The 19,295-nt window shown below is 36.8% G+C and overlaps 1 protein-coding gene across 1 annotated transcript in view; it reads right to left on the minus strand.

Annotated features, from left to right (window-relative positions):
* Positions 1 to 930: 930 nt before the first annotated feature.
* The window catches only part of LOC127833548 (TPR and ankyrin repeat-containing protein 1-like), a 139,827-nt gene continuing 121,462 nt past the window's right edge, over positions 931 to 19,295 (minus strand). Inside the window, exons 46-50 of the mRNA XM_052358855.1 lie at positions 14,898 to 15,062; positions 14,710 to 14,792; positions 9,797 to 9,939; positions 6,018 to 8,941; positions 931 to 5,862 (exon numbers count right to left, since the gene is read on the minus strand). Of these exons, the coding sequence (XP_052214815.1) occupies positions 7,266 to 8,941; positions 9,797 to 9,939; positions 14,710 to 14,792; positions 14,898 to 15,062 (2,067 nt within the window). The 3' untranslated portion in view covers positions 931 to 5,862; positions 6,018 to 7,265. The remainder of the gene's footprint in view (positions 5,863 to 6,017; positions 8,942 to 9,796; positions 9,940 to 14,709; positions 14,793 to 14,897; positions 15,063 to 19,295) is intronic.

Raw genomic sequence — 19,295 nt, forward strand, 5'->3', positions numbered from 1 at the left:
CGTTGATGACTTATTGATCGGAATCGATGTTCACACTTATTGTGACAGTGGCCTTGACCTTTTACATAGTGACCCCGATTTCAATAGGAGTCATCTACTGTCCAAGGCCAATGCACATGTTAAGAATCAAGCCAATCTGTCAATTCGTTGACGAGTTATTATTCGGAACGAACTGGTCTACCGACAGACCCACAGACATCCAGCAAAACAATATACATCTACTTCGAAGGGGGGGGGGACATTATAAGAAAATGTATAATGAATACAAACTATTGTCTTCAGTGCATCTAGTTCAATGACCGGCGTCTTATCATAGAAGCCAACAGATGGTCTTGTAATTGATTGAGGCCCCGCAGTGAAAAAGGCGGTGAGGTGGTATCACGAAGAAAAAGCAGGAAGTAGTCATTTTTCCGGACGCAGCCCCCGGGGATAAGAGATTGGGGTCGTAGTGGGTGCGGCATGTGTTGTGATTGAAGACGAACGGGGCGCGGTTCAAAGCAATCGTTTAATGTAATGAGCGACTTAATTTGCTGGGAAATTCTCGTCACACAGGCAAAAGACATCGATTTGCATTTACGAATTCTACCATGCCACAACGTATACATCTCTTGCGTTTCCAAATGTGTTGTGATTGTATGTTTCTGTACATGTTTGGTTCAATTTAAAATCGCTGGATCGAACTACATCGGCCGCATTTTTTTAAATAGTGCGAAATTTGATGAAAAAAACATATAACACGTACAAACTCAGTTAAATTGTCAATACAATTTCAAAACATCGGGGCCTGAGCGCCACATTGGAAGTAGCATTGGCTCATTTATTAATGCATCTCAAAAAAGAGATGGCGTGCGTGACTAACGACCGTGTTCAAGGTTGTCAAATAAAAAGATTGCTTTATGCAACTGGGTCAGAGACAAAACCACAAAATGATTGGTTTCCCTTTTTAATCAAACCCAAGTAAAGCAAAATCAAATACGAACGGCATATTTTCAAATGAATCCTTGTTAAAAACTGTTTACGTTTATAATAACATTTTTAGTAAGACAACAGAAAAATAAACAAGAGTTCCGCGGTCGGAGACATATGCCCCCAAAACCAGGGCTTTGAACTCGTGACCCAAATTTCATTAGGAGTCATCTAATGGCCAAGGCCAATGCACATGTGAAGTATAAAGACAGTCATTCAATTCGTTGACGAGTTATTGATCAGAAACAATTTTCACACTTATTGTGACATTGACCTTGACCTTTGACCTAATGACCCCAGATTCAAAAGGGGACATCTACTGTCCAGAGCAAATTCAAATGGGAAGTATCAAGCCAATCGGTCGATTCGTTGATGAATTATTGATAAGAAACAAGTATCCAACTTACTGTGACAGTGGCCATGACCTTTAACCTAGTGACCCCCCAATTACAATAGGAGTCATCTACTGTCCAAGGCAAATGCACACGGGAAGTATCAAGCCAATCGGTCAATTTGTTGACGAGTTATTGATCGGTAACGATTTTTACACTTATTTTGACAGTGCCCTTGAAATTGACATAGTGTCCCCAAATTCAATAGGGGTCATATGTTGTTCAATGCCAATGCTAATGTGATGTATCACGCCAATCAGTCAATTTGTTAACGATTTATTGATTGGAAACGATTTTCACATTTATTGTGACCGTGACCTTTACCTTTAACCTAGTGACCTCAATTTCAACAGGGGTCAGCTACTGTCTAAGGCAAATGCACATGTATAGTATCAAGCCAATCGGTAAATTTGTTGACAAGTTATTGATCGGAAACGAACTGGTCTACCGACAGACCGACCGACATCTAGTAAATCAATATAACCCCTCTTCTTTGAAGTAGGTGGGGCATAACAAATACAGATGTTATTATTGTAATCATCAACATTGTAAATTGTTTGTTGTAAAAGTTAACACAAGAAATACAACGATTACGCATAACCATAAGTTGACAAAACAACCAAACTATAAAAGTTCACGCAAACAATAATTGAAAAGGACAAGAGCTGTGTTCATGAAACCCAATGCCCTCTACTGCGCTGCTTTGAAGCCATATATTTTACCTTTGACCTTGAAGGATGACCTTGATCATTCACCACTCAAAATGTGCAGCTCCATGAGATACGCATGCATGCCAAATATGGAATTGCTATCTTCAATATTGCAAAATTTGACCTTTGACATTGACCTTGAAGGATGACATTGATCTTTCACCACTCAAAATGTGCAGCTCAATAAGATATACATGCATGCCAAATATCAAGTAGATATCTTCAATATTGCAAAACGTTTACCTTTGACCTTGAAGGATGACCTTTACTTTGACTTTTCATCACTCAAAATGTGCAGCTCCATGTGATACACATGCATGCCAAATATCTAGTTGATATCTTCAATATTGCAAAATTTGACCTTTGACCTTGAACGATGACCTTGACCATTTATTACTTAATATGTGCAGCTCCATGAGATACGCATGCATGCCAAATATCGAGTTGCTATCTTCAAAATTTTGCACAATTTGACCTTTGACCTTGAAGGATGACCTTGACCTTTCACCACTCAAAATGAGCAGCTCCATGAGATATGCATGAATGTCAAATATCAAGTTATTATCTTCAATATTACAAATTTGACCTTAGACCTGACCTTGAAGGATGACCTTGACCTTTCACCACTCAAAATGTGCAGTTCCATGAGATACACATGCAAGCCAAATATCAAGTTACATGTACTATCTTCAATATTGCAAAATTTGACCTTTGACCTTGACCTTTCACCTGAAGGATGAGCTTGACCTTAACCTTTCACCACTCAAAATGTGCAGCCACATGAGATACACATGCATGCCAAATATCAAGTTGCTATCTTCAATATTGCAAAAGTTATGGGCAATGTTAAAGTTTTCGGACGGACGGACGGATAGACTGACTGACGAACGGACAGACTGACAAACAGACAGATGGACAGTTCAAAAACTATATGCCACTCTTCAGGAGCAAAACAATGTTATGGTGAAAGTTAAAGTTTTCGGACGGACGGACAGATGCCATATCTTTGACCTTCGACCTTGAAGGATGACCTTGACCTTTCAAAATGTGCATCTCCATGAGATACACATGCATGCCAAATATCAAGTTGCTTTCAATATTGAAAAAGTGATGGCCAATGTAAAAGATTTCGGACGGACGGACAGACACCATATATTTGACATTCGACCTTGAAGGATGACCTTGACCTTCACCTTTCACTACTCAAAATGTGCAGCTCTATGAGATACACATGCATGCAAAATATCAAGATGCTATCTTCAATATTGAAAAGTAATGGCCATTAAAGTTTTCGGACGGACGGACGGACTGAATGACTGACTGACTGACTTACACACTGACTGACTGACTGACGGACGGACAGTTCAACTGCCATATGCCACCCTACCGGGGGCTAAAACACAATAAAACAGCAATAATAAACAAACAGGTGACTATACCTGACAAATGAAGCAGAGCGTTTTAACAGAAGTTTAGTCAGCTATTAAGTAACAAAGAAACGTTATGTCTTCATTATGCAAGCTCCATACAAACATGAAATCTTAATAGACATGTCTCAAGTGGTTCAAAGCATATCAAGATGCATTCATGGCTATCAACAGCAAAAAATGTATGGTAAAGATTTACAGTCACACTTTACAGAACATGGAAACATTACGACACACATCGGCTCACTCTGATGAGCTTAATAATTCGACATATAAAGTTGCAACGTAAATACTTCTAAACAACATAGATGATTATTAGTCTAAGGCACATACTTTGGGGACAGTGTGAGCTAAAAGTTTCGTCATGATCAACACTAACACTTATATTACGCAATACAAGCAATATTACAGATACATAGAAAGTCAGACAGTATAACTAGACAAGATTGCTATGACACTCGAGAATTTCATAAGGAAAATGTACGCTTGAATTGTTTCATATATTTTTAATCACTTCTTTTTGTGCACGTTTTGCAAGAGTGTAATGAGGTCAAGATAGTATACTGTGTAAGGTACGCTCGAAGCGATTTAGATTGCTTCCATTATGGGAACTTAAATGTCCATGTGTCCATGACAATACTAATTTAACCAAAAGAAATAATACACACAAAAACAACGTATCATATTACAGAATTCACATATTGACGGTAGTTTAATATGTTGAAAGAGCTAAATAACGGATTAAGATCGAAACGGTAATTCTAAGTGTAAACAAATCAACATTACATATTAAGAAATCACATCGTAATGGAAATGCTACGTGTAAGAGATGCACCTTAACATATTCATAAGTCAAATAGTAATCATATTCATCGTGAAAACAAAGTAAACAAGTTTAAGGTCGTATTTTGTGAAAAAAACTACGTTATTGTTGAATGTGGCACACACTCAATGAAGAACCCATAACACAGATATATATATAGGATCTGGCACGAGTTGTCATATCATACCATATTTTATTTAACGAGTTCAGGAACTGTGTTAGTACAGGCTCGCTTACTTACAAATTTCCTGGACGAGTTTAATAAAATATGATATGGTATGACAATGAGTGTCATATCTTTTTTTAGCACATGCTTTTAAATGAGCAAATGAAATACATATTTACGCAAACATAATGATAAATCCCGAATGTTGTTTACATTTCGTGACGTCATTTGACGTTGCAGTCATTTCAGGAAAATAACAAAATGCGATTGGTCAATCAATTACACACGTGTAAGATAAAAATATTCGCAATGGTTATATTACATGGGACACAGGGTGTGGCATATTATAAATCCACTATATATTATAAAGTGTATAATTAGATAAGAGACAATAGTTCCTGCCAGACAAATCATCTTCTTTTCATGGTCTTAAAGTTTTCAAAGTTTGAGCCTAATTAGGCCAAGTAGTAAGAAGTTAAAAACACACTAACTATATATTCCATATTGGACACACAGACAATAATTCTCACAGATATAGTCGCAGCAGATATTCCTATGGTCAGGATTGTCTACACATTCAGGTCATTGGAAAGTGATCCATCAAGAAGTTAAAGAGATATCGATTACATTTGTTATAGACAAAACACAGCCAAAGAACCATAACTCTGCCAAAACTCGTAACCGCCCTTTTTTTTTACGGCCATTTACACATTGAAGTATTCAAATGTCGACGTTTGAGCGAGATCCACTTAGTTTTTGAAGAGGAGTTGAAAACGACAACTTAAAGTTTATGACGAGAAAAACGACGGGCCAAAACTTGTCGAAGCTATTTATTTATGATCATCTACACATGTAAAGTATTTAATCATGACTGTGGACTGATGAAAGCCATGCTTAATGCCTTCCACTCATTGTCAGATAACATAAACAACTAATACCAAAAGCATTTGAACATTGCAACAGCATCGATCACAACTCAACGATGGAAACATTAATAAAATAAAATTCCACTTAACATAAACATACTCATATTAAAAATAGTTCACAATATATATATATATTATACTACGTAAAACAAATAACAACAGTCAGTTTGGACAGTACACTTTAAATATTGTGTGTAAATAAAACATATAGTTCACAAACAAGAAAATGATTTTGTACGTTTAAGGGTCAAACATGTCCTTGGAGTTTCATAACAAATCAAAGAGAATCGTTACTGCTAACGTTTCCGTTTGTTTTTCTTGTTTGCTCGTCCTTTCCTTGGTGCAACCTTAGGTTCTTCCACAACTACCTGTATATCCTCTTTTTCATCATCCGAATTCACAGTTTTTGGAATGTTCGAAGCAGCAGCCTGATAATCTCTCTCTTCATTTTCCTAAAATACCTCAAGGGCAATGGGATTTTAATTTAAATTATTGTTCATCATCTGAATATAAAATTTCGCCAAATTAATAGATTTGGAAGGGTGGCGTGTGAGCGCGTGTGTGTGTGTGTGTTAAGAAATGCAAATATTGTTAACAAACATTTTACCTGTCTCAGTTTTTCCTGAATCTGCCCAATACAAGATTTAAGACTTTGGAAATTAGTTTCCAACTCTTTCAATTTCATTCCGACTAAACCCGCATGCATCCACTTTCTGCTGTTGATCTTGAGTTGAATCTCTTTCTCTATTTGGTATACAAGCGTGTGCAGTCTTTGTATGTCCATCTGGTGCTGGGCATAGTGGCTCTCTACATACGACTGGTCAAAAAGTCCAAGCCTAGAATCATGAAGGAAAGTTTTTATCTCTTTTAGTTTCGGTTCAATGGTATCCTGATACGTTTTTTTGAAAATACTCAATTCTAGTGAGTTCCGTACATGGCCTTGGGTAGTTATATGTTCCTTTCGAACAAGCGTCAATATTTCAGCTGTGTTGTCATTATTCTTACGCATATCAAAATAGACACCGCATATACCACAAGATTTACTGTCCACTTTAATTCCAGCAAAACTTGGATCAAATAAAGTGTCGGTATCTTTCTTGGATTGCCTCGTATCACGTATCTTTCGATACCAACGCGATATAGTCGTGACAGCCCGTTCCCTCCTATCTCGTAGTTGTTGTTCTTGTTTTTCCCTTGGACTTTTCTCAATTTCCTCTTCAGTCTGATCTTCCTCTAAGTCATTTTCCTGTTCAAAGTCTGTTTCTCCGCCATCGGCTTCAGGAAAGTAATGACTATCTTTTTTGTGTTGTTGTATTGAAGCCGATTTTCTTTCAGCATTAAAGAACTGGTCATCGAACATTCCTCCAATATCTGCTGAAGTCTTAAGGGCACTTTTTGCAAGAATGGCCATTTTATTTTCTGTTTGCCATGAGCATACCAGTAAAAGCTCTGATCTTTGACGATAATTCAACACATCCATTAGCAATTGAGCAACATCTGTTATTCCTGTAGCATTCTGCAAACGCTCCAGTGTTCTTCGGAGGCGCAATGGCGCATTGTCGTGTAATTTCATTTTTGTCATCATCTTCATTAACGCCAGTTCATTATCTATGTCAACAGTTTTTCCAATGTTGCACACCAGGCTCATTGCCAGAATCAACAGTCGTTCAATGCCACCAAACATCATTTGATTATGTACACTGTTCTTCAATAGTGTCTCCATCAAAGGTAAATGGGCATAAAATCCTGCAACAGCATTTGCCATATATTTCAAACGTTCTTGCATTTTAAAAATCTTTTTTGGAATACTTTTGTAGCTAATTTGAATCCTCTGAATTGCATCAGTTATTTTGAGCTAAGATGGAATCGTTGCTTCCACAAAATACATGAGGTTTAAATAGTTGTTTGGAAGAACAAACAGAAAATCTGGAAAATTCTGACCCTTCAATTTCGCAACTATTAATGAAGCCAGTGTACAGTAGAACTCCAACCACATTATGAATACCCACGGTTCAAGAACTTCAACATCTTTCTTGCTAGAAAGAATGATAAATCTTGTGAATTTTACCACAGCTTCCCATATATTTCCCTTCAAAAGTTCATCAAATGCATCAACAAACCTTCGGGCAGTACACTCAACATTCATGGTATCGTTGTGCGGTGAAACCATGAGTGTGTAATATGTTTGCTTGAACCGTTTTCCTTTTTTCACATTCTTCATTATTTCGCAATCCAGCTGAAATTCCAACTTTCTCATTTTGTCTGACGGTGAGATTTCAAACTGATGTTTCCCAGTTGTAAAATGGAAAAGATAGTAGCCAAACTCAATGCGCATGAAAACCTCAGATTCTTTAACAGCCTGGCTATTGAGCAGCACACCTTTGCCACAAGCTTCAGCGTGTTTCCATTGCTCTTCTAAAAACTCTTTTAGTTGCTTTCTTACCTTGTTTTCTGATATGTATTCTTTTAGATTGTTAAAGTCATTTCCAAGTAGATAAGGATGACCATCGACAGGCATAAGATCATTCCAGAGACAGATGCAGCCTCTATACCTTTCGTTGAAATTTTGAAATTTATTTCTTACAAACCACTCTACAACAGATGTCACTGCATCTGGGCATTTCTTTTTCATCAAGCTCGTTGCTCCAGTTTGAACATGGCCTTCACATTCGATGCACAAAACGTCTAGTTTAATCAACATGCTGAAATCTTCTTTTGTTTGTGGACGATGCAGCTTTCTACATTTTATTCCAAGAGAACATGGCATATCTAATTTAAACTGTTCACAAACCATTTTTTCATCCCTAAGGATCTGAATGCGCGAAAAGATTGGTTCAAGCCATTTCTGAATTCTCTTTAGAAGGACAACAGCTAAACCATCACGAACTTCTTTCTTTGAGACTTCAAGAACTTCTTTTTTTTTCTTATCTTTCGAAGAAATATTTTTAAGTAGGTCGAGACAACGTGGTCTTTCTTTTGGATGGACAGCATAGTTTTCGCTACTGCAAGGTTTTAAGCCATAAAAACTGTCAAACTTTAAGAGTATGTCAAAATTTTGCTTTAAAGTCGGAAAAAGCAAAGCAAAGCAAACGTTAAACGAATCGTGGATACTCCTAATACATAATTTCAGGTTTTCAAGACTCAGATTTTGTGTTTGGACAAGCAAATGCGCGCATTCAACTATCCCAGCGGTGTTCTCTACGGGTTTTGACTTACGAAAAGACAGTATGGCCTTTTCGATACACTGTGTATTCTCTGACAATTCCCAGTTCAATATCCAAGCAGCTCCTAGCCCATCAAGATCGTTGCAACACTCAAACTTTTCGATTGTTTCAGATATTGCATGTTGAAGTATCAAATTTAATTCTCCGAGTTCAGTTGATGATTTGTCATTGTCGTGCAGTAGAGATCTGCACTTCATAAGGAGGTATTTGCCAATCACTGCTCCGTCTTCCGTCTTCTTGGCCATTGAAACTGCTTCTTCTCTTTTTCCATAGGTGAAAAGCATTTCAGCCGCTTCTTCAAATTTTCCTGTAAGTATATGAAAATATCACCGTTAACATTTAGTTTAATAGATATTTCAAAGATATGCAACAGAAGTAAAACATTTCAAAGACTGTTACTATCTCAAAATGAATTCAAATGAAAACCAAAGACAATTTATTTTATATGAATAAAACACAATCATGTTACCAGTGATTTTTTTTGCTTTAATTTGTTACAGCCTGTGCCTTTTGAATTGGGAAAATTAGCGCGATAAACCTTGAAATTGGGAAAAATAGCGCGATAAACCATGAAATTGGGAAAAATTAAGCATTATAAATAAGATTATAAGTAACAGAAGTGATATTGTTTTTAAGTGCATGTTCAGGGAGTTTTCTACAAAAGGAGTCTGGTCAAATTGGTTTTTTTTTAATCAATAAAAGTGGCAAGTTTGGGAATGATTTATGGACAAAAATGACTAAATCAAGTTATATATTTTGAAAGATGTTTAAAAAATAAAGTTGAGACCTAGATTTAAAAATCATAATTAAGTTATATGAGACTTCTTTCTAAAAAAAAAAAAAAAAAAAAAAAATTTTTTTTTTTTTTTTTGAAGTTGGGTTTTTTTTGGGAAATTTTGGTCAGAATTTTGGGAAAAAACGTGTTTTTTTGCGATTGGGAAGCAGCCGAAATTCGGCTGTAAATTTGAGCAAAAAAAATCACTGGTTACAATATAGAATATAATTTAATCAAATAACATGATTTTGATCAATTTACGACGTAGTAGAATCTAATATCAGTATGTATCGGGATTGTTTATAATTGATTAATATTTGTTCCTATACTGCGTAAGGGATTATACAAACAGGACACAACACAAACAATAAGAATACATCAAATTACCAGAGTTAGCCAATATCTGTGCTGCTTGATTTATGTATTTTTTTGTTTTAAGAAATTCGATACGGTCGTTGTCATCTTTAAATTTCTCCACATCTTCCATCATCTTGTCTTCCTTCTTGTAGTGATGGTACAAGGCGGCCGCCCTGTTGCAATTGAACATTCACTATATTCAATGCATTTATCTCACATAAAATAACGCTTGGATTTAGATTCAATGAGAACACGAGCTCGTTGTCAATAATGCTTGTAATCATTTATCAAGCTGAATCATGCAAATATACTTTTGGCCTTAAGTGTTACATTGACCATGTACCAAGGGTTTACACACCACATGTTTAACACTTGCGGTATTGTTTTTAATTGCAAAATCAATGATTAAGTTACACTATGGACCAGCTGTTTTTTATCAAAGGAAACCGACTAACGTTAAGTTTTTCATTATCCTAAGGGATAGGGATATGGCTTTTACATGCAAAATACCGTCCTCTCGTGGTGGGCTTGTACATTAAGCTATTTACAAATTGCAAATACACATTCACCTTGCGGAAAAGCAGCTTTATGGCAAAATAGGATTTTGAACTCAAATTGTGACCTTGACCTTTGAGACAGGAAGACCGAATACGCCGTCTCATCATGGAGGTCTTTGTTTGTAAGTTGCTTTAACAATATGGCTTGTATGGTCTGTAAGCGCTTTACTGAGTTAATCGAGATTAGTTGTTGAAGACATGACCTGTTGATCTAGTTTTGGACAACATTATAACTTGCTTTAAACATGACTTTTGTATTGTCAAAATACCATTTGTTGACCAAGTTTCATACATAAATAAGTCTTTAATGTGGCCTCTAGAGTATTAGCAGTTGTTTAAAAAATGACCTGGTAACCTAATGCTTTAACGCACTTGACCTTTATTCGAACTTGGTCTAGATATTGTCAATATTAACATTCTTACCAAGTTTCATCATACTTGAGTCATAAATGTTGCTTGTGTGGTAAGGATATGTCTATACATATTACCTGCTTATTATCTTTATAAATACACTTGACCCAGATAAAAACTTGGCATGAATATTGTCAAATTAACATTCTGACCAATTTTATTAAGACTGAGTCATAAATGTTTCCTCAACAGTGGTAACAGTTTTTTTTTAAGATTTGTGAATATCGCCAGGGGTTTGGATGCACACGACACATATTTGAACAATATATTGTAAATTTAAACATTTTGACCATGCTTAATCAATATTTGGTAAAACATGTAGCCTCTATAGTGGTACCTAGATTAAGATTTGACCTCGCGACCTAGGTTCTTAGTGCACGTGATACACATTTAAATTCAGCCGATATATACAGCATAGATACACACTCGGGCTAAGATTCACCAGAACTGAGTATAACTTGTGCCCCCTGGACTGGTAAGAAGCTTTTTACGAATGTTTAATCTGGGTCGCAAACGCCATGAACCCAGGCCACATACCTGGGTTCATGGATATTGCGACCCATATTCGTACTCTAGAAATGTAACGGTGAACATTCTTAGCAAGATGTACTTATAAATGTATCCTCTACAGTGGTTCTAAGGTTTGTAATAAGATTTTACCTTCCATCCTAGATTTTGAACAATTTTTATTAAGATTTATCATACACAAACAATTTTCGGATGAAGTTTGTTCAAGATTAAGTTCTAAACGGGGCGTCTACAGTGGTTACAAAGACTGACAAAGACAAAGTGGTTAAATATAATTTGGCCTTACAACATTTACCTAAATTGAATAAACAAAGTTTCTGTAAATCGCCGAAGGACTTACACTCTAAATTCGTCATAGTTCCTGCAGATAAGGCGGCTAATAAGGTTATAATAATACAACGAGTAATTTATATTCAAACGATTTCACAAGAACTTTCACATACTACATCATATTGTGATTACAATAAGCAGCTTTATAAAACTATATGTTGGAAAACTATATTGCCGAGTGCAAAAATATAAATGTAAAAGTAAATATTTCTAACAAGAAATTGCCATCACTTTACTGGATACCTAAATTACATCAAACGCCACATCCAAGTCGTTTCATCGTTAATTTCGTGTCATGTGCCACCAAGCAATTATCAGTGTATCTAACATCCGCCTTGAGTGCTATTAGATATCATATAGCTAACTATTGTAATAAAGTTTATGAAAATAGTAATATAAACTTATTTTCGTCAATACAAAAACCTTACACGTTAATGATAAAATTGAAAAGAAAAAATATATCATGTATAAATAAGCACATATAAGTTTTCTATACTACGCTTCCTCACACTTAAATAAAATCCGAACTCGTTTCACTGATTGAAAAAACATTTCCGAGAAAGAAGTGTTCTTATCTCGCTTTTAACACTAAAACAGCTTTTTTGTTTACTAATCAGTAAGAAGATAAATGCATCAACTGGACTTGCCTTGAATTTTGTGCAGCACTTACTTTTTTCTGGATAATTTGTGTGTTGAATTTAAAGGTAAAATATTTAAACAAATTATCGGTTTTTCTATTGGGAACTAATTGTGCGCCAATTTTAACTGATCTATTTTTATTGTTATGAAAGGGACTTTGTGTTAAATATCGAAAACTAAGCAACTAGATTTGATTGAACGTTTTAACCTAACTAGTAGATACATTGATGACACACTTAACTTAGATAACCATTAATTTTAACAATATATTCACAAAATCTACGCAAAAGAACTAGTATTAAATAGATCGTGTCAATCCAATACAGATGCTGCGTATTTAGACTTACATCTAACCATTAATAATAATATGATTAAGACAAGTTTATACGACAAACGGGACGACTTTAACTCTGAAATTGTGAATTTTCCTTTCCTAGATGGAAACATCCCTAAAGGTCCACCCTATGGTATTGACATTTCGCAGTTGGTACGATACGTCAGAGCATGTTTATGTGTTAACATTTTTTATGATTGTAAGCGTAATTAACGTAGATATTGATCGAACAAGTTTTTTTTATCATAACCTACGACGAAAATCCGCTACATTTCAGTCAAAGTATAGTGATTTAATTTCAAAATATGATATTTCTTCAAAATGGCATTTAACTAATGGTATTTCCCATCATTTTATGGATATATTTTGAAGCGAGTTCGCATATGTAAATATCTTAAAGCAAATGTTGGTAGATCAAAAAAACTTTTTTAATTAATTAATTTTTATAAAAGGGATATGATGCTGACGTACTTAAAAACACATGCTTGTTAGTCTTCGATTCACTATATGTTTCTTCTCTTAAAATTTGGAATTATTAATGGAACGACTCTTTTATATGTTTGCCTCTAGCATGTTCAATAAACAAGCCAGTGTTTCGATAATTCGATTTAACAATACTGCAACTTTAATAATATTTGATTTTGTGACAGTTGACGTCATCGTGTCATCGGGTTTATATCGTTCAACTTTATTAATTTTTTCTCTTTGACGGGCGTTCACGATCGATTTAATTGAAGCTTTGTTTTATTAATTTTGAATAACTTACGCGCGTGTAGATCACGCAGCTTTTTATCATAACTAGTGTAATTTTCGTTTTGATAAATTATGGCCTCAGTCTATACGGTTATTCTGTTTAGGTATTACATTCTTTTCATTTAAATATATTTTCATAGTATATAACAGTCACATAAACAACTAAGCTATGTAATATGAATCTTTTACACTTAATATTGCTGCTTCTTCCTGTATTTGAACGCTGATGATCTGAAATATTAACTTGATGATGCTTTATTCTTGAATCTTTTTGTAAAAAGAAGGGATTTAGTTGAAGCATGCTCGTAATTTAATTTCATCGTTCATCAAAAAGTTGTAACTATGTTGCTCTTTTCTCCTTTCTACCGTGGATTAATTAAATGGTAATTAAATTAAATGCGTTATAGTTTCCTGTTATAACTGTTTAATTTGAGTTGCAATGCTTCGAGGTTGAATTTTATTCACATTTATATGTATCATGAATATTGCTGGGCCAAGTGTGAGGTTGAGCGCTCTAAAACCGGTTTAAACCCCCAGCGCTTAGCATTGACAGCTCGAAAGCGGTGACCCAAGTTGTATTCTACTATTTGTGTATGTTGTTTTGTATTGTGCCGTACTGTTTCGGTAATTGTTCACTTGCAATAAATAAAGGACCACAAACGTGTGTATAATAGGAATGCAAAAATACATCAATTTATGATATTGATCTGCTGACCTAGGTTTTAAAGGAACATGACCCGCAATCAAACTCAACCTAGAAAATATCAATATTAACATTCCGACCTGGTTTCATCAATATTGAACATCTAGTCTGGCCTCTTGAGAGGTAACACGTTTAATTGTTGAGACATACTCGGTAACCTGGTTTTGGACGCATATTACTCAAATTCGAAATCAACCTAGTTATCGCCAAGACAACCATTTTCACCAAGTTTCAACAAGATTAAGTCAAAAATATGTCATCTACATTCGAGAAATGATATTTGCAAAATTTGGCATCTTGATCTTGTTTTCGGTTTCAACCGCTCCGATATGAATCACAAATTTATAGTATATAGTGGCGTTTTACGATGAAGGTAACCTCTTCACTTAACCTCTTTGACCTCTTAATGTGACATGACCTTAGAGGTCAATAAATATAGGCTTTCCAAGCTAAAGCCGTCTCATTATGGTGACTTTTTGTGGTAAATTATTGTTAAATTACACGATAAATAGGAAATGTACAGTTGAACTGAGTTCGGACAAGCTGAGGAGAACGCACGCGCATTCACTCGATCAAAGTGACTGTTTCATAGAGCTTACCGTACCTGGCTCGAAAAAAGAATAACAACTAGATTTAATACTTTAAAATACCAAATGACATTTATGAGCAAATTAAAAAAAATGCAAACCTGTGACTCAGCCTTTCCTCAGTGTAGGCGGCGTCAGGACGATGTTGGGATATTGGGATTGGCAATCCTCTCTGTTCCAGATCCTGTCAGTAATAAATCATCACAATAGAACCATGGTCCATTAATTGTTGATCAAATTGTTACTTTAAGATCATTTACATAGAGAAAGAAAACAACAATATACTGACCTTAATTAAGATGGTATATCTTCTTAAAGTGTCTATGGCCATATCAAAGTTTTCGTTATTGCACAGAACTTTGATAGCTTCGTTAAAGTTACCATTCTGTTCATAACATCGGCTGCTGGCTAATGATCGTTTCATTTTTTTGTAGATTTCTGCAGCTCTGTCATACTGTAAAATAAAGTTTACGACATATAAAACATAATATTCATATGATATAGTATAAAACGTTGAGAAGCAAAACCACAAAATCATAACTTAATTATTTGTAAGGCATTTAAAATGGGCCTTTAGGTAACATTAGCACAATTGTAAAAGAAATATATAGCAGATGTTGTGTGTTATCAAATTTAACGTATGTTCATCCATTGGATCAAATAAAAAGTTGTTCAGATATTAAAAAGGAAAAGCTACCAGGATATATAAATAACATGAAAACACATTTTTAAAGTAAAATTTATTTTAATTAGTAAAATACCTATCGCCTAGCAACTACCTTCCAAGGTGGGTTAATTTATCTTGAAAGATTTCCGGATGAAGCCGGGAGCCACCACCTATATACTCAAAGTAGAATAGGCCGGAACATAGTATAATGTAACCTATGCAAACGACAGACTACCAAGAGAAATCCCGCAATTCAATATTCTTCAATATATAAAAAAATATTTAGCGGGGTGGTAGGTATGTATTTAAACAATAAAAATGAATTTAACTTAAAAATGTGTTTTAATAACATAAATACGTTACCTGCCATCTCCTAGCTGAATTTGCAACTGCGGCGGGAAGGTTCGCATATAACTCCCCAATCCCATCATAGCAGAAACCACATCTAGGGTTATCAGCTAATGATAGCAGAATCCAAATCCAGGATTATCAGCTAATATTTGTTAGTACGGTATTGACTTGACTTCTCAGCAAAGAGTAAGTATGTCTATGTCGTAGAAGACAATCCCGTTAGTGAAAGCACAATATGATCCAACAAATACAACTTGTCTTATTGGTACTCAAGAAAACGAAGGTGGTCGGATTCCTCCAGAAAACATCATGGAGCACGTCAGAAAGTGGGGTGTGATAACAAGAACGCCGCATAACGGGTGCCACGTTAGGCTGCCAAAGCTTGAAAAAAAATGCAGGTCACAGTGACCTTGACCTTTGACCTTGTGACCCAAAATGGGTGTGGCGTGTAGAACTCATCAAGGTGCATCTACATATGAAGTTTCAAAGTTGTAGGTGAAAGCACTTTGATGTTAAAGCCAATGTAAAGGTTTTATCACGACGCCGGCGGACGGCGGACGACGAGCAGGCTATGACAATACCTCCGGTTTTCTCCAAAAACAGCCTCACTTAAAATACACCCATGAAGTTGACAGAGCTCGCAATTCATGCGTTCTGCTCTTAAACAAGGGAAGAATCCCTAGACGAGAAAGAATAGTAAGCCTTTCTCAGTCGAGGCTACCCAACGAGAAATAGAAACCGCAGAAACATCGCTACCCCTCCCATCCTTTTTTTATAAAAGGGAATGAAGAGTCTCTTGCGATAACCTCGAGTGGACTTAATTCTGTTGAAGCAGAACTTCAAAGCCCTGATTGGGCAGAGGAGTCTATTTTCATCTTCATGTCCACAAGTTCTGGAAAGACTTGGGCCTTGAAGGGTTAGAAGCCATAGAGGGGAGTTGATACTTATCAAGGAATTTTGGCTGACTCTAGAAAATGACGGAGCAATCGTATCAAAACGAAGATGGCCGTCTTTGATAAATAAAAATCATGAATTTCACTTCTCCGTTTGGCTGAAGCAATAGTTAGAAGGAAAACGGTCTTCCAAGTTAGGAACTGTAAAGCAGCCTGATGAAGGGGTTCATAGGAAGCCATAATAAGCGATCAAAGAACGCAAGACAAAAAACATTCAGAGGTAAGGGAACGAGAAACAGGCGTTGAAGTTCCATGGCTCGGAACAGTTCCGAAAAAGCTAGGTCAGAACAGACTTGTGATGACTTACGAAAAGCCAAGGTATGCGAAAGCAAAGTCTGTATCCTTTGATGGAGATAAGCAAGAGTTTCTTATCATCAAAGAAATAGATGAGAAAATCCACTATGCGTCTAGAACATTCTTCTGTAGGGGTTGTGAAATAATGGCCAGACATGTAGTGCAACATGTCTGGATCCGTATGAAATCTGTCTCTCTGAGATCGGAGATATGACCTGTGAGGGAGATTCCTGGAACAGTCGTACAGGAGACTAAGAAGGTCGTAGAACTAGAATCTCCTGGGCCACCAAGGAGCGACCAGAAAGATATGGCAAGAGCTCACCTATTTCTCCAAGATTAGGGGAATAGTATGGGTGAGATATAGATGTTAGCTTCCAGTTGTTTTCAATCAGACGAAAGTGCGACAAGCGCCCACGCTGCTGAATCGTAAACTGGACTCACGTAAAGAAAAAGTCTTTAGTTGTCTCTGGTCGCAACTATGTCGACCAGTGAACAATCAAACGTGAGAAAAATTCCTGATGAAGTGTCCGATCCGACAGAAGAAACTGGTGTTTGAAAGATTAACTGTCCGACAAGGCGTTGAGACGACCTGATATGTGTTTGACGAGAGAAATATTGAGGTTCTTGCAAAGAACAAGAAAGTTCATGGTTTCCAGATACAGGGAGTGCGAATGTGTTCACCCTTGTTCCTGGATGTAAACCACGACTGATGTGCTGTCTGTTGAAACCATCACACAGGAGTTGCGAAGATGTGTTGGAAATAAAAAACAACTAGAAAGACTGATCGCTTTCCGAGGTTGTTGATGTGCAGGTTTAACTCCCGAAGAGACCACCTACCTGATAAATCAGGCTGAATGGTTCCAGGAAAGCGCCCCGAACCTACCTTACTCACATCCGTATGAGATGTAAGGAAGGTTTTGGAGGAAGAAGCGGTTCTCCTGTTAAGAGAGGGAAAATCGCGCTAAGCCATAATTTCTCCACTCCGATCAGACTTGAAAGTCGGTGACTAGAAAGTGTTGAACACTTTAAAGTAAATGACCAGTCTCCAGTAATCGTTTTTCTTGAACCAAGAAAAGGAGACTGTATAATCCTGCAAAATAAGTGTATTGAACCATTTCTACCGCTTGTTTTCCCAAGAATCCGAGAATTAAATATGGAATATAAGGAGGTGGAGAAACTAGATGTATGCAGACGCGGGAAGGTGGAGGCCTTTTGTAACAAGGGAATAACCCAAGCGTTTGAAAATATAGGCGCTATCGATTGGTGCAGTGCCGAAGTATGGCCGCGACTGGTACCTCCGGCATCGGAGTCGATGGCGGTAGAAAAAGGGGGGTCCCTAGAGCTTACCTTCGGGAGGTCCCCCATTGCCGGTCGAAGAATTGACAGTCTTCTGACCCGGTTTGGGTTGCCTTTATCCAAAAATCCTTACCAAACGACTTCTGAAAGAAGACAACGTGTTATACAAAGACGGCCTCTTAGGGGCCGGATGTGGAAGAGAAGAAAGTCTTAAGAGAAAGGTTGTTCTTCTTAGCTGTCTTGGCTGTCGAGTTTGCCAGGGGTTAAGAAGCTGGACGCTTAAAAGCCACTTGGTAATGACCAGAATGTTGCTCGCTAAGAAGCAAATGTCTGGTCTTCCCGGTCAGCCATGATGCCGCCGGTATCCTGCCTTCAAGAGCAGTTCTGATAGAGTTCACGCCTGATTCCAACCGAAACATGAGGCAGGGAAGAGAGATAAGGTCCCTAAGGATCCTTAGCATCTCGGACATTGAACACGCAGCATTATGTGATAAAAACTGCGTCGACTGCAAAAGATGAAGTTATAAGGCACGAAGTAACTGAGGCCCCAGGATCTGAGTCTAATACCTCCCAAGTCATCTACAAGGTTGTGGCCGCCATGTGTTCTAGCTGGTTAGCTATACCTATGGATCGGCTCTTTCTCAGTTCTCAATACGCCAACCTGGAGTAATTAACTAAGATAGGGGTAGAAACAACTGGCATAATAAGCGAAGCTTGTTAATGTCAGACATAATAGTAAATCCAATTTAAAGGCGGAGTTCAACGCGAGACGTCTCTTTGCTAAAACTGCCGGGCTCACGTTAGTGGACCAACTGTTCCGTGACGGTGACTACAGAGCGTGTAGCCGTAGGGTCAAAAGTCATAATCTAAGGTCTCCAACATAAGTTCATAGACCTGATTAATAATGGTCCAATAGTAAAATTCGGCCTAAACGTTAAACACCGAGCCCTCATCAGCCGAACCATCAGCAAGACCAGTGGTCTGCATGTTTTGGCTTTTATGAGACAGAGACAAAAGTAGGAATACCAGAAGTAGGTATTTCATAAACTTCTAGTATCGGTATGAAAAGCGAAAAGTGTCCTGAATAATGCTGAATCCATAAAGAATTTGGATTCGATGGAGTAGC

The sequence above is a fragment of the Dreissena polymorpha genome, chromosome 6 (assembly GCF_020536995.1).
Source record: "Dreissena polymorpha isolate Duluth1 chromosome 6, UMN_Dpol_1.0, whole genome shotgun sequence".
NCBI classification, from domain to species: Eukaryota; Metazoa; Mollusca; class Bivalvia; order Myida; family Dreissenidae; genus Dreissena; species Dreissena polymorpha.